The 15374-nt window shown below is 42.3% G+C and overlaps 1 protein-coding gene across 2 annotated transcripts in view; it reads left to right on the top strand.

The window, feature by feature from the left end:
• The window catches only part of HIVEP2 (HIVEP zinc finger 2), a 186008-nt gene that overhangs the window by 153454 nt on the left and 17180 nt on the right, over positions 1 to 15374 (top strand). For both annotated transcript variants that reach the window (XM_080666811.1, XM_080666812.1), the window contains 4 exons: positions 3431 to 3522; positions 7227 to 7271; positions 7943 to 13479; positions 14661 to 14815. In XM_080666811.1, coding sequence (XP_080522937.1) covers positions 8329 to 13479; positions 14661 to 14815 — 5306 coding nt within the window. In that variant the 5' untranslated portion in view covers positions 3431 to 3522; positions 7227 to 7271; positions 7943 to 8328. The remainder of the gene's footprint in view (positions 1 to 3430; positions 3523 to 7226; positions 7272 to 7942; positions 13480 to 14660; positions 14816 to 15374) is intronic.

Below are 15374 nucleotides of genomic sequence, written 5' to 3'. Positions count from 1 at the left end.
TTATAAATAGGAGATAGAGGGTTGGAAAATATTTTTAAAGGAACCCTTCCACAAACCTACAGGTAACAGAAGACTCAGTCTGTATGTTGTTATTAAATTGAAAGGTAATTTTCGCCTCACACTGAGGAATGGAATTTAAATGACTGGGGATATTTAACAAGATCTGTTAACACTATTTCCTGAAAACTTGTTAGTTTTATAGAATGTTAAATTTTCATTGCATGGTGATTATTTTTAATCTAATAAGCTAAAAGTAAAGTTAGAGAAGTGAAAATCTCTTCTTTTTCTTTGGTTCCATTGTTTAACAGTGTGCTGTGTGAACTGTTGATTTCCTTGGAACAGAAGCATGAGTTGTCATGCCACATTCTCAGGAGCTGTTGGGGGAAATAGTTTTCTTTTATTTTGCTGAAGAAACTAAGGCACAAAAACTCATCTAAAACGGATGCATAAATACTTTTCTGAGATGGTTATCACCATGTCTGTATTGTAATAGTACCAGTAATTATCCCCCTTGGGGAGGCCATTACTGATTCCAATTTGCAACAAAATGATTTGTGCAAAATCTCAGAAATTGGTGTCATATCTCTCATGTTAATATTGTCTAAATCTTTGCTTTATAATCACACTAATTACCTGGAAGTTTCTGTGAGGTAAAATATAAGTGCATCATTATCACTGATTTTTAAGTTCATTAAGGGCAAATCAGACATTGACAAGTCATGAGTTATAAGTCATATGACAGAAACAAATTCTGGATCCTCTTTTGAGTGAAAAGGATTTTTTGTAATATAAAATTCTAGAAATAGTCCTTGCCAGTGTTTCTCAGTGGTTAGAGCATTGGCCAGCACACTGAAGGGTCGAGGGTTTGATTCCCCTCAAGGGCAAGTACTTGGGTTGTGGACTTGTTCCCCGCCCCCAGTCAGGCTGCTTTCCAGAAGCGACCACTTGATGTGTCTCTCTCACATCTACATTTCTCTCTCTTTCCTCCACCCTTTTCTTCTCCCTTTCACATTCTCTAAAAACAAAAATCAATAGAAAAAATCCTCTGGTGAGGATAAAAAAATATAAAAAATAAATAAAATAAAATTCCAGATACATATGCATGTCGTGAAACAAGTGTTTTCTGTTGCCAGTAACCAGAGCCCTGGAAAGTAGGGGTAGAAAAGCAGTCAGAACTGAAAACATCGTGCTGTCACCACTTGTCTGGGGGGGTTCTCAGCTGCTCTCCTTTGCCTGTGGAGGTTGTTAGTAGGAATGATGATTTCTGGGTTAGGGAATGGTTGGGAGCCTGTCTATAGTTGCTCCACAGTTAGAAGTTGTGGTCTAGCATCCTGTGAATTATGTTCTCCTTTTCCCTTCTTACCTCTTAGTTCAGTGACTATAGAATTGCCAATCATAGGTAGTGACTCAATAGTGCAAGTTATGGTTCCCTATATAGAGCAATATTTATAGAACCTTGGCCCATTTTTGTCTTGGTGAATTTTGCTCAGAATGTAAAGTAGCTCGGTGATTTATTTGTTTTCTGAAGGATGCCATGCTTTACTTTAGCTTAGAGTCATATTGCCAAGGTGTAATTGTGGTGTGTGTTTTTTAAGTTTTAAAACTTGATTTTTTTTTTTCAAAAAAGAGGTGCTACTTGGTTTGTTAAAAATATTCCTATAGTTAATTATTTATTATCTTATAGAACATATATGTCCTTTCTTTCTTTTTTAGGACACTGCCACTATTCCCTTGGTGTTTAATCAAACATGCTCTTTAGTTCGATGAAGCTTTCAGTTTTGAAAATAGTAGAGCTTGTCAAGTGTCATTTTAAGTGCCAGCAAATGGTTGATTTGAGGCAAGAAGAACAAAGTGTAAGAAAGAAAATAAATCTAGCATTCGTTTAATAATTTGCCCTTTGCAGCAACACAATCTTATCTGACCACCCACATTCATCTGGTTGCTGATGTGGTTCTTGCTTCAATTGCAGAAGCTATTTTTGCACCTTTTGTGTCTTTTGAGGAACTGAGTGGGCCTGCTTGCTTATAATGATTCATGTCTCAATGTGCACAGGGTGTCTCAAAGTGCTACTGCAGTGATGAGCAGAGTGGAGGGGGACAATTAAGGAAGCTTCTTCCTTTAAGCACTTTGAATGTTCTCATGTACTGGTACTAGATTAAGGCTCATTTTAGTTGTCATGTATTGATGCTTTAGTCCTTCCTATGAGACAATCGCTTTTCTGGTAGAAAGAGCAATGTTTTTTTTTTTTTTTTTTTTTTTTTTTTTTAATATATTTTATTGATTTTTTACAGAGCGGAAGGGAGAGGAGGGATAGAGAGTTAGAAACATCGATGAGAGAGAAACATCGATCAGCTGCCTCCTGCACGTCCCCCACTGGGGATGTGCCCGCAACCAAGGCACATGCCCTTGACCGGAATCGAACCTGGGACCCTTGAGTCCGCAGGCCGACGCTCTATCCACTGAGCCAAACCGGTTTTGGCGAAAGAGCAATGTTTTAAAAATATGAGAAAAGCCCAGCCAGCATGGCTCAGTGGTTGAGCATTGGCCTATGAACCAGGAGGTCACCGTTTGAACATTCCTGGTTGGGGCATATGCCCAGGTTGCGGGCTCGATCCCCAGTGTGGCTGTGTAGGAGGCAGACATCAATGATTCTCTCTCATCATTGATGTTTCTATCTCTCTCTCCCTCTCCCTTCCTCTCTGAAATCAATAAAAATATATATTTTTTAAATGAGCAAATATACAATAACCATCTAGGGGAGTTTAAAACATTTTATATGGGCCTTTTATACTTGGTGCTAAACCATCTTAAGAGGCTTAACTGATTAATCTGTTTGGATTAAATGGTATGAGTGACCGTCCATGCCTCTCTTTGGATCAGACTTGGATAAATATTAATTCTAAGTATGAGAAAGTACCTTTCTTTGCTACTTACCAGGGTTTGTTAAGTATCAGGATTTTACTTTGGTTGGTTTTGGCTTCCTATTTTAGAAATTAATTTTAGCACGGAACATAACATTGCTGATGTAAACTATAGAAAAGAATTTGCTACGAGGACCTGAGACTTCATCCTGAGGAGTTTAGTTTTGAGAGAATCTCAGCTATAGTGCAGAATTGTATCCTGGACTCCGGTGGCATAATTTCTATGTTAACTTTTAACTCTAGCCTTATTTTCTTAACGGCCTCCACTTTTGCTGTTACTGCAACTTTTCTTTTAATATAAGTACTAATTCCAAAGATTTAAACTATAGTAAAAGACAGGGATTTTTTTTTCTTTAAGGAAAAAAAATAAATCTTCTTGAGAGATTCAGTTCAATTCCCTCCCCCGCCCCCTTCTTCAGGGAAGGCTGTTTCTGTGAGTAAAGAATAAGCATGCCTATAAGTTCACTACAAGTGTCATCATTGTTTAATCCTTCTTGTTCATCTTTTAGATTCCCAGAAGTGGTGCATGAGTTGCTGTGGGAGAGTTGGCACCGTGGAAGGCAGACAGTTGTGGAGCAGTTTGGTGATATGAGGACAACAGGTTAATAACTAAAATTTATTCTTTTATTCTATTGTTTTTACATTTAACTTGAAAAGCAGTTTGGCTATGATGCACCCATATATAAACCTACTTTGTCATCAAATCTGGGGGAGCAATGTATATGCTATTTAGGTAGAAAAGTGTTATGAAGATTTGGTTTGACTTTGTTTTTCATGAGAGACTAGGTTTAATTATAATTTTTGAATGAGATAACCTCATGTAGGAGAATTCCTTTCTGGCAAAGTTTATTTTCATGTCAAATTCAACTTAGTAGTAACTCCTAATTACTTTTGCTTTATAATGGGAAAACATTCCACTAGAAAAACAAAATCGCAGATATAAAAATATTGCAAAAAAAATGTATGACAAAATATGAAAATTCGCGAGCCACAGTCAAATCATAATATTTTTTCTTTTCTCCAAAAGTTATTTGAATTGCTTGGCAGGCTTTTACAAAATATACAGTATCTTCCTCATATTGGTAACTTGCTCATTTTAGGGAGAACTGGGGTTGTTATGAGAATTTTTGCTAATAAAAGAAGCATTTGTAATGACTTTGGCTCTCAGGAAGGTGCCTTTTTTAATCCTTCTGTGGAAATAAGTCTGTATTCAGCTGGACTTTGGCACTGGTCACAGTTTTTAGTAGATCCTTTTTCCTCTCATGTGCGGCATGGTGCTCTGAGATAACTCATCTATTTCTTAAAATATTTTGTGATTGATTTCTGGTATTTGAAAAACAAATGTACAGCAATGGCCTCTAAAATTTTATTCACTAATTATCATAAGACCTATGTTTGTTTACACAAGTGAAATGGTAACACTAAATTCTCAAAAAAAAAAAAATAAATAAAAAGACCAAATAACCGTTTTAATTTTTTTAAATGTTTCAGTATTAAAATATTGGAAGTGGAGAAGTGGCATCTGTGGCCACTCACTTTAACCCATTATTATTTAGGATGTTATTATTTAATGCTCACTTGACTTTTGCCACCACTCAAGTAATGATTAATTTCCTGAGGTAAAGTTTTTTTCTAAGATAGTGTTTTTCTAAGCAAAAGATCCCAGATTGACAACCCTGGACACTGTGGGCCTTTATTCATCTGCAGAGCGAGCCTGTCTCCCTGCCAATCCCACCCAGCCGCTATCCTGAAGAGACCTCTGTCAGGGTCTATGCGGGAGGCTGTTCTGTGCCTTCCTTTCAGGCCTGTCTGAGGAAATCATTTAACTGCTTGCCAAATTTGTTTGAGTGGGACTGTGAAGAGGGGCCAAAGGACAGAGCACACTTTTAGGAAAATGGCAACCCTTCCATGAAGTATATCATTTTCTTTTCATTTTTAAAAAATATACTTTTATTGATTTCAAAGAAGAAGGGAGAGGGAGAAAGAGAGATAGAAACAATGATGAGAGAGAATCATTAATTGGCTGCCTCCTACATAACCCCCTTTGGGGATCAAGCCTGCAACCCAGGCATGTGCCCTGACCAGGAACTGAACCATGACCTCCTGGTTCATAGGTCAATGCTCAACCACTGGGCCATGCCAGCTGGGCTCATTTTCTTTTTTGTTTTGCTCAGTTCCTTTAGTTCCATTACCACTGAAGTAGCCATGCAGAGGGTAGTATCTTTTCATCACTACCCCTCTCTGAAAAATGTGCTGAGCCTGCTAGATACCACCTGTCTTCCCTGACTGGTGGACTCATATGGGCTGGAGCACCTTCCACAGAAAACCCAAAAGTCGTATCCTCCGGCAAAACATCTTACTCCTCCCGTAGCACTCAAAGACGTGAGGGAAAATGTTAAATGGGAATGTGAAACCATGTTTGGAATACCTCTTCTTTGTTGGCAATGAGTGCCAAAAATGACTTCGCATGGGGTTGGTTACCATAAAAAGAAATCGCAGAGAATGAAATGATAGCTGGCTGTTTTCATGTGAGGATTGCTCTCACACTGCTTTTCTTTTAAACATATCAGATGAGTGGGGAAACTGGAAATTTACTTTTAACATGCAATTAGAGATGAAAAGTGAAATGAATCTATGTAGCTATAGCTAACCACATTATTGTAGATCTTTACAGCACTAGGGAGATCCATATTGAGAAATTAAACTAAAACTGCAGGTGTATACAATGGTACATTTGATGGTTTGTGATAATATTAATAAGGTCCAAAGAAATGGTTTCCCAGTCTAAAAGCATCTTCAGACATTTAAGTAATAAAATACAAGCTTGGGAATTTATACCATTGTTGGTAGAGGTAGATTACTAAGTAAAAGTTTCACCTCACAAAAAAATGACAAATGTCATTATCAAATCTTGGATTAAACTTTGAAAGTTTTGAGGTTGAATTTTCTTTCCTAAATATAAGTGGAGGAAAGCAGTAACGAGACTTTTGAACACTCCCAGCTCCTGCTTGGTGAAGAGACAGTCATGCCATGCCCTGTAATACATCTGTGAACACAACGTACATGGCAGAAGGTTATTTTTTTTTTTTCAGTTTCCAAGAGAAAGCAATGGTAGACAAGAGATTAATGAAAAACATCCCCATTTTTCATGGTGAATGAATATGATCAGTAAATTCCCCATAGGACTCATCACTCATTTTCTCTCCTACTTAACCTTTTTCTATATGTGTCAGCAACTCCAAGAAGGAAACTGATTTTATAGATTACAGTTTGTTGGTGTTGGAGAGAATATCCTCAAATATGTTTAAAATCTAATATAAAAAGTTTCTGTGAAATAGGAATAATTTCTATTTCCTGAGTAATATTCTTAAGCCTTTTACTGAAGTGCAAATTTAGACACTGCAGCTCAGATGAATGGAGATCAGAGGGACCCCCAGAGCTGCTGGGACCTCCAGCTCAGACACACACAGCTTTTCCTGAACGTCCAGGAGAAGGGAGCATGGCTGGGGGATCATCTGATTTTATGATAAAATGGAAGGACATATTAGGTAGGAATCTTAGAAATTCAAAAGGAAGAGATTTTTCTGATAGAAGCTATTTGCATAATTGAGTCAATGTGGTTTTTACTGGGATCAAAGTTTTGAATTAAAAAAATGTTCTGGATAATAAATTCTATTGGATACACAGTAAACAACAGCATGTTTTCTTACTTTGATAAGCACTGCCACAGTGCCCACCCCAAAAATCTCTCAGCTTTCATCATAACTGATACAATTGAGCATTGAGGTTCTCAGAATCCTCTGGATACTACATTGACCATTTGCTTATCAAAGTTGAATATCACTTAAAATCTAATGGTTTCTAAGTTGTCAAGACCTCACAGTTATCTGGAGGACTCCTTTACTTGCTTGTGATGCAAATTTCCTAAAAAGGAAATGTATTCTTTTAAATGTTCAAACCTCTAGGTTCATAAAAACCCCTACTATTCTCAGCTTTTTATTATCTAAGGGATTGGAACCAGGCTAATTGTGTCAAAAAACTAAAATTTGTTTTCATATAATCTTATATCCTAGAAAAGGTGACTCTGAAGTTTTTGTAACTTCTCTTTGAAATATTTTTGGACACCATGTTAATATAAGGTTTACTGCTTTAATGCACTGTATTCTAAGAAGTTACTTGCTTTTATTCTTTAGGCACATAGCAGTGTGAGTTCTATAGATAATGAACTTTAAATTGACATTTGTATGCAGCAGTGTTGTGGTTTAATGGGACAATCTTTCCTAACTGAATTTATTTTCTACCCAGGAAGCATCAAGACAATCATGCCCATGAGAACTCCAAACCATTCAGGTAATCATTACCTTTTTAAACAGTTCCCAAAATATGTTTTGTCTCCCACATTATGAATATTTTATAATTATTTATTTGTCTTGACTTACCTGCTTTTTCTAAAGTTCTGTGACAATCTTTGATTCTTATAGACTTCATCTAGCTCTACTAATTCACTGTTTTTAAGCTATAACTATATCTATAGTATATATTATATATTATGTTATATATTTATATATGGATAGCATTATATTAAATATTTATAAATATACATTTTATATTAATCTATAAAATACATCTACATAGAGAAATATGTACACCAGCATACAAGTCATAGAACTTGGTTAGAAATAGCTCTAAATTTATATCAATGAAGGCTTTAAACATTTTTATGATTTCATAAATAATATTTATCAAAATTTTTCTTTAAATTCTTTTCTAACCAAAATTAAGGTATATTTAAAAGAAAGACCACAATTCAAGCATTGAAGAGATTTATACTTATGACTTAATGCTAAGTTTGCTATTAATATCCTTTAATTGTGGAAATTATGTAGCAGCCGTAAAAAGAATTTATTAGAGTGAAAGTCATTTTTAATTTATCCAATTTCAGCCTGGTTATTTAGGAATGGTTTTGGTTTTTTTACTTGATAACTTTTTTGACAATCTCTTTGTATTTCTTATTCCCACAGATCATTTTATCTCAGTGAAACTGACAATTGAACTTTGCTCTAGTTGATGGGCAGAATTTCTCCTAGACTATTCACCATCCCAATTTCATCCTAGTTGAAAATATTCAAATGCCATAAGAAATTTTTAGAGATTTACATTAGCTTTTGGATGGACTTTGCTACAATGGAGAGAACTGTGTTATAGCCCTGGTCTAAGGACATTACCATTTATTGCCCATAGACTGCGGGGTGAGTGTGAAAGTCTCCAAAGAGAAGGAGCATTTGGCAAGTTTGCAGACACCCTGGAACATGGAAGCAAGCAAGCTTTGAAACGCACAGCTTTGGAGACACTCCATGAATCTGCAGGGCTTTCACGCGAATTAGCACTTAAGATCTTGTGTAACAAAATGGACACTGGGGACACAGCTCTAGGACAAAAAGCTACCTCAAGGTCTGGAGAAACTGATAAAGCGTCAGGTAGATGGAGACAGGAACAATCAGCTGTTATTAAGATGAGCACTTTTGGCAGTCAAGACGGACAGCGGCAACCACAAATAGATCCGGAGCAAATCGGAAACACAGCATCAGCACAATTCTTCGGATCTGGGAAACTGGCCTCCCCTAGCGAGGTGGCCCAGCACGTCACAGAGAAGCAATACCCACTGCACCGTCCGAGTCCTTACTCATGCCAACATTCACTCTCCTTCCCTCAGCACTCAGTGCCACAAGGCGTCATGCACAGCAACAAGCCACATCAGAGCCTCGAAGGCCCTCCGTGGCTTTTCCCTGGCCCTTTGCCATCTGTTGCCTCTGAGGACTTATTTCCTTTTCCGATCCATGGCCACAGTGGTGGTTATCCGAGAAAAAAGATTTCAAGTTTGAACCCTGCTTTTAGCCAATACTCCCAGAAAAGTATCGACCAGTCAGAAGATGCTCACAAGAAAGAGCACAAACCCAAGAAGCCGGGCAAGTACATTTGCCCTTACTGCAGCAGGGCATGTGCCAAACCAAGCGTGCTGAAAAAGCACATCAGGTCCCATACTGGGGAGCGGCCATATCCATGTATACCTTGTGGTTTCTCTTTCAAGACAAAGAGCAATTTGTACAAGCACAGGAAGTCGCATGCCCATGCAATTAAGGCAGGCTTGGTCCCTTTCACAGAGTCAGCTGTCTCTAAATTGGACCTCGAGGCTGGTTTTATTGATGTAGAAGCAGAAATACATTCAGATGGTGAACAGAGTACAGACACAGATGAGGAGAGTTCTTTATTCGTTGAGGCTTCTGACAAAATGAGTCCTGGCCCACCCCTCCCTTTGGACATTGCCAGCAGAGGGGGCTTCCACGGGTCATTGGAAGAATCACTGGGAGGTCCCATGAAGGTGCCGATTCTGATTATTCCTAAAAGCGGGCTTCCTTTGCCTAATGAAAGCTCTCAGTATATTGGCTCTGATATGCTGCCCAATCTGTCTTTAAATACTAAGGCTGATGACTCTCACACGGTGAAACAGAAACTTGCACTAAGGCTGTCCGAGAAGAAAGGACAAGATTCTGAGCCATCTCTAAACCTTCTGAGCCCGCACAGTAAAGGAAGCACTGACTCCGGTTATTTTTCTCGCTCAGAAAGTGCAGAGCAGCAGATCAGCCCCCCCAACACAAATGCAAAGTCTTATGAAGAAATCATCTTTGGAAAATACTGTCGGCTTAGTCCCAGAAACACACTCAGTGTTACAACCACAAGTCAGGAGCGTGCCACGATGGGGAGGAAGGGGATGATGGAGCCATTACCTCACGTCAACACCAGGTTAGACGTCAAGATGTTTGAAGATCCTGCTTCACACCTGATCCCAAGCAAAGGCGAGCTGGATCCCAGTCAGACAAGCATGCTGAAATCCACTAAATTCAACAATGAGTCCAGGCAATCCCAGACTATCCCATCATCCATCAGGAATGAAGGAAAACTTTATCCTGCAAATTTCCAAGGCAGCAGCCCGGTTCTCTTAGAGGCTCCTGTGGACTCTTCACCCCTTACTCGAAGCAACTCGATGCCAACTTCTTCAGCAACGAATCTAAGTGTCCCTCCTTCTTTAAGAGGAAGCCACTCATTTGATGAGAGGATGACTGGTTCCGATGACGTGTTCTACCCGGGGACTGTGGGAATCCCCCCTCAGCGCATGCTCAGAAGACAAGCTGCGTTTGAGCTGCCTTCAGTGCAGGAGGGGCACGTGGAGGCGGAACACCACGGCAGGCTGTTAAAGAGCATCTCAGGTTCATCCTCGAAGGAAAAGAAATTGGTTCCTGGGGACAGGGGTGGCTATGACTACGACGTCTGCCGGAAACCTTACAAGAAGTGGGACGACTCTGAAACACCAAAGCAAAGCTACAGGGACATTTCCTGCGTAGGCTCGTTCAAGCACGGCGGAGAGTATTTCGTGGACCCCTCGGTGCCCTCGCAGGGGGTGCCAACCCTGTTTGGAACCACGTGTGAAAACAGGAAGCGCCGGAAAGAGAAGAGTGTCGGGGACGAGGAGGACACCCCCATGATCTGCAGCAGCGTTGTCGGCGCTCCCGTGGGCATCATGACCTCAGAGTATGACCCCAAGTTGCAGATGCAGGAAGGCGTGAGAAGCGGGTTCGCCGCGGCTGGGCATGAGAGCGCTTCCCAGGGCCACGCGGAGCGCTTTGACCCGGGTCGACCCCACCTGCCAGCGGGAAGCCCATCTCTCGGGTCAGAGGAGTTACCTTCAGCCACTGATTCAGAGAAGATGTCAGACCTCGGGGGCAGGAAACCTCCAGGGAATGTGATTTCTGTGATTCAACACACAAACTCTCTGAGCCGACCCAATTCATTTGAGAGGTCTGAGTCATCAGAGCTGGTGGCGAGCGCCCAGGAGAAAGCCTCTTCTCCTTCGGAGACGGGTGACAGCGAGGTTTCAGAGGCCCCGGTGAGTCCAGAGTGGGCTCCCCCGGGGGACAGTGCAGAAAGTGGGGGGAAGCCGTCCCCTGGTCAGCAGGCTCCGCAGCAGGCGTACCACGCACAGCCCAGGCTGGTCCGCCAGCACAACATCCAGGTTCCAGAGATCCGCGTGACGGAGGAGCCTGATAAGCCAGACAAGGAGAAGGAAGCCCAGAGCAAGGAGCCGGAGAAGCCCGTGGAGGAGTTCCAGTGGCCCCAGAGGAGCGAGACCCTGTCCCAGCTCCCCGCCGAGAAGCTGCCGCCCAAGAAGAAGCGGCTGCGCCTGGCGGACATGGAGCACTCCTCCGGGGAATCCAGCTTCGAGTCCACAGGCACCGGCCTCTCCCGCAGCCCCAGCCAGGAAAGCAACCTGTCCCACAGCTCCAGCTTCTCCATGTCTTTCGAGAGAGAAGAAACCGTGAAGCTTGCCGCACCGGGTAAGCAAGATGAGTTTGGGAAGCATTCGGAGTTTTTGACGGTCCCCGCTGGTTCCTACTCGCTGTCTGTCCCGGGTCACCACCACCAGAAAGAGATGCGGCGCTGCTCCTCTGAGCAGATGCCTTGCCCGCACCCAACGGAAGTCCCAGAAATTCGGAGCAAATCATTTGATTATGGGAATCTGTCCCACGCTCCGGTGGCAGGGGCGCCGGCCTCCACGGTCTCCCCATCCCGGGAGAGGAAGAAATGCTTCCTGGTACGGCAGGCTTCCTTCAGCGGCTCTCCTGAGATCGCCCAGGGCGAGGCGGGGACGGACCTGGGCGTAAAGCAGGAGCAGATGGAGCACCTGCACGCCGGCCTGAGATCCACGTGGCACCACGCCCCTCTCCAGACAGAGGACCCAGGGAAGCAGCTGGTGGGTCCTTGTGCCCAGCTGAGCTCAGGACCACTGCACCTGGCCCAACCACAGATCATGCACATGGACAGCCAAGAAGCTCTGAGGAATCCCTTGCTACAACCAACGTCCTATCTGACAAGCAAGCACTTGTCTGAACAGCCACACTTATTTCCACACCAAGAGGCGATTCCCTTTTCTCCCATCCAGAATGCCTTGTTTCAGTTTCAGTATCCAACTGTCTGCATGGTCCACTTACCCACTCAGCAGCCTCCTTGGTGGCAGGCCCATTTCCCACCTCCCCTTGCGCCACACCCTCAGAAGAGCTATGGCAAGCCTCCTTTCCAGGCAGAAATCCATCCTAGCTATCCCCTCGAGTACGCTGCAGAGCACACTGGAAAGAAAGCCGCTGATTATGCGCACACAAAAGAGCAAGCTTACCCGTGTTATTCAGGAACATCAGGTTTACACTCAAAGAACCTTCTTCCAAAGTTTCCGTCGGACCAGAGCACCAAGTCAATGGATACTCCCTCCGAGCAGCTTCTTCCAGAAGATTTCACCTCGGCAACCGCTGGGCCTTTGCAGTCCTTACCGGGAACAGTGGTTCCTGTTAGGATCCAGACCCACGTTCCATCCTATGGAAGTGTCATGTACACAAGCATCTCTCAGATACTTGGGCAGAACAGTCCTGCAATTGTCATATGCAAAGTTGACGAGAATATGACCCAAAGAACACTGGTAACCAATGCGGCCATGCAAGGGATAGGGTTTAACATTGCCCAGGTGTTGGGGCAGCACGCAGGCTTGGAAAAATACCCCATCTGGAAAGTACCTCAAACCTTACCCCTCGGCTTAGAATCCTCAATTCCCTTATGCTTACCTTCCACCTCGGACAGTGCCGCCTCCCTGGGAGGTAGTAAGCGGATGCTCTCTCCAGCCAGCAGCTTAGAACTCTTCATGGAAACGAAGCAACAGAAAAGGGTCAAGGAAGAAAAGATGTACGGACAGATTGTGGAGGAGCTCAGTGCTGTGGAGCTAACCAACTCAGATATCAAAAAGGATCTCTCCCGCCCGCAGAAACCCCAGCTGGTTCGACAAGGCTGTGCTTCTGAGCCAAAGGACGGCTTGCAGTCGGGGTCATCTTCCTTCTCCTCACTGTCCCCCTCCTCATCTCAAGACCATCCCTCTGCCAGCACGCTCCTGAGGGAGCCATTCCCTCCCAGCTCCAGGGCACCCTCTCTCTCGCAGAAGTCCAGTGGGCCTTCCGAGAGCAAAGAGTCCTCAGATGAATTAGATATTGATGAGACAGCCTCCGATATGAGCTTGAGCCCACAGGGTTCCTCATTGCCGCCGGGAGACAGTCAGCTCGAAGAGCAGGGAAGGGGCCAGAAGCTGCCCATTGGCATGCTGGTCCACATGGCCTCCGGGCCAAGCAGGAAAGTAGCAAACTCGACACTTCTTTTCACTGATGTGGCAGATTTCCAGCAGATTCTTCAGTTCCCCAGTCTGCGGACAACAACTACTGTGAGTTGGTGCTTCTTGAATTATACAAAACCCAATTATGTGCAACAGGCCACCTTCAAATCCTCGGTTTATGCTTCATGGTGCATTAGTTCCTGTAACCCAAACCCATCAGGATTGAACACCAAGACCACTCTGGCTCTTCTGAGGTCCAAGCAAAAAATCACCGCAGAAATTTATACTCTGGCTGCTATGCACAGGCCCGGAACCGGCAAGCTTACGTCATCGAGTGCTTGGAAGCAGTTTGCTCAGGTAATGGATGTTCTGAAAGCATTCTGCATTGTGGATTTGATTGCTGAGCAGAATACATAGTGAAGGGCATTCTAAAAATTGCAAATAAAATGAAGGTTTGTGTTGGGGGAGTCCTGTGCAGCATTAGGCTTGCCCCTGGGTAAGAGAAGCCATTGGTGTGAGCTCAGTTATAAGCGTCCCAGGAAAAGTCCAAACCGCAAGTATCCCCTCCACCCAAGTACCAGGAAATTCTACCTCTGAGAATGATTCCTTTGGGTTCTTCTTCCTCCTGACCTGTGTTAATGACCTAGCAGGGTGACTTTCCTTTTCATGCGAGGAATTCAGGAAATTGTGAAATGGGGACATAGAGCAGGGAGTGGAAGGAACGATCAAGCAGCAGATGGACAGGGTGTCAGAATTGAACTTGGCAAATTTCAGAGCGCTGGTTCCCACTGACAATATTTTTTACTAAAATTTCTTTTCTGTGTATTTCTCTCAAATCTCATTTTCCCAGGTGACTAGCTGGTTTGTTCAAAAAATGAACAATGAATGCCTTACATGTGAAATTATAAAAAAAAAATTAACAAGAGACATTTGGGAATTTAATGCTAAGTTATTAAAGAAGTACATGAGGGGTTTAAAATATTTTACTTATTTCAGTTACCATTTTCCTTCATTAAGTTTTGAAAATATTTCCTTAATTAATAAAGATAGCTTTAATTGCTACTTCAGAATATAAAACTTGTTTTTAAAGCTTTTCTTAGTGTACCAAAGGAGTGTTTTTTAAAAATATATTTTTATTGATTTCAGAGAGGAAGAAGAGAAAGAGATAGAAACATCAATGATGAGACAGAATCATTGATCCAGTGCCTCCTGCACACCCCCTACTAGGGATTGAGCCACAACCTAGGCATGAGCCCTGACCAGGAATTGAACCATGACCTCCTGGTTCATAGGTCAATGTTCAACCATTGAGCCACACTGGCCAGGCGAGGAGTATTTTTTTTTAATAAAATGTTAAATTTATTCAGTAGACAGTGTCATTCTTTTCTGATTTTATCCCTTATTTTATGTAACCAGCCCGTGGCCTTTTAGTGTGGAATTGAGGCTAATTTTTAGAGATTAAAGAAGAGCAGAGAATGTGGGCTTCCCCTTTGTCTTAGAGAAAGCATATGAAATGATTCTCTCTTCTTGTCCTACAGATGAAGCCTGATTCGTCCTTTTTATTTGGCAGCAAACTAGAAAGGAAACTAGTGGGAAATATCTTAAAGGAAAGAGGGAAAGGAGATATTCATGGAGAGAAAGATATTGGATCCAAACAAGCTGAGCCAATCCGAATTAAAATCTTTGAAGGAGGGTAAGGAAACATAAGTGCAAAAGGAAAAGATTCAGTTTTAAGTCAGAGGAAATGGTCCTGAGTGCCTGCATGGGAAAAGTGGTATCTACTCGGGTTGGAAGGGTAAAGCGAATTCCTTTTCTATTGACATTTCTGAAGCCTGGCTGGTAGTAGATAATGAGTTCATGTCCTTGCTTTCATGACTTGCTTTTGATGAACATGTCCCTGTTGTATATGGTTTGAACCTCTGCTTTAAATCTTTATGCCTCCAATTTAGTATGAAATTGACTAAGTTGGTGGAATCTTCAAAGTTTTATTCTTCTATATTATTTTTTATGGGCATTTGTTGTGCTATTAGAGGACATATTTTTATTCTATGCTTACAGAAATGCAATCATGCACACTCACGTATAATCATAGGCACCGGTTAATTTACTTGTTTGTTTTATTGCTTTTATTACCTATACTCTAAACTTCATTAGGATTTCACCAGTTCCACAATGTCCTCTTCCTGCTCCAGACAGGGGACCACATTGCATTTAGTTGTCATGCTACCCCAAACTCCTCTGGTCTGTGACAG

Source organism: Plecotus auritus (genome assembly GCF_963455305.1).
Source record: "Plecotus auritus genome assembly, chromosome: 4".
NCBI lineage: Eukaryota > Metazoa > Chordata > Mammalia > Chiroptera > Vespertilionidae > Plecotus > Plecotus auritus.
Note: the sequence above shows the minus strand (reverse complement) of the source record. Positions and strands in the feature narration are given on the sequence as shown.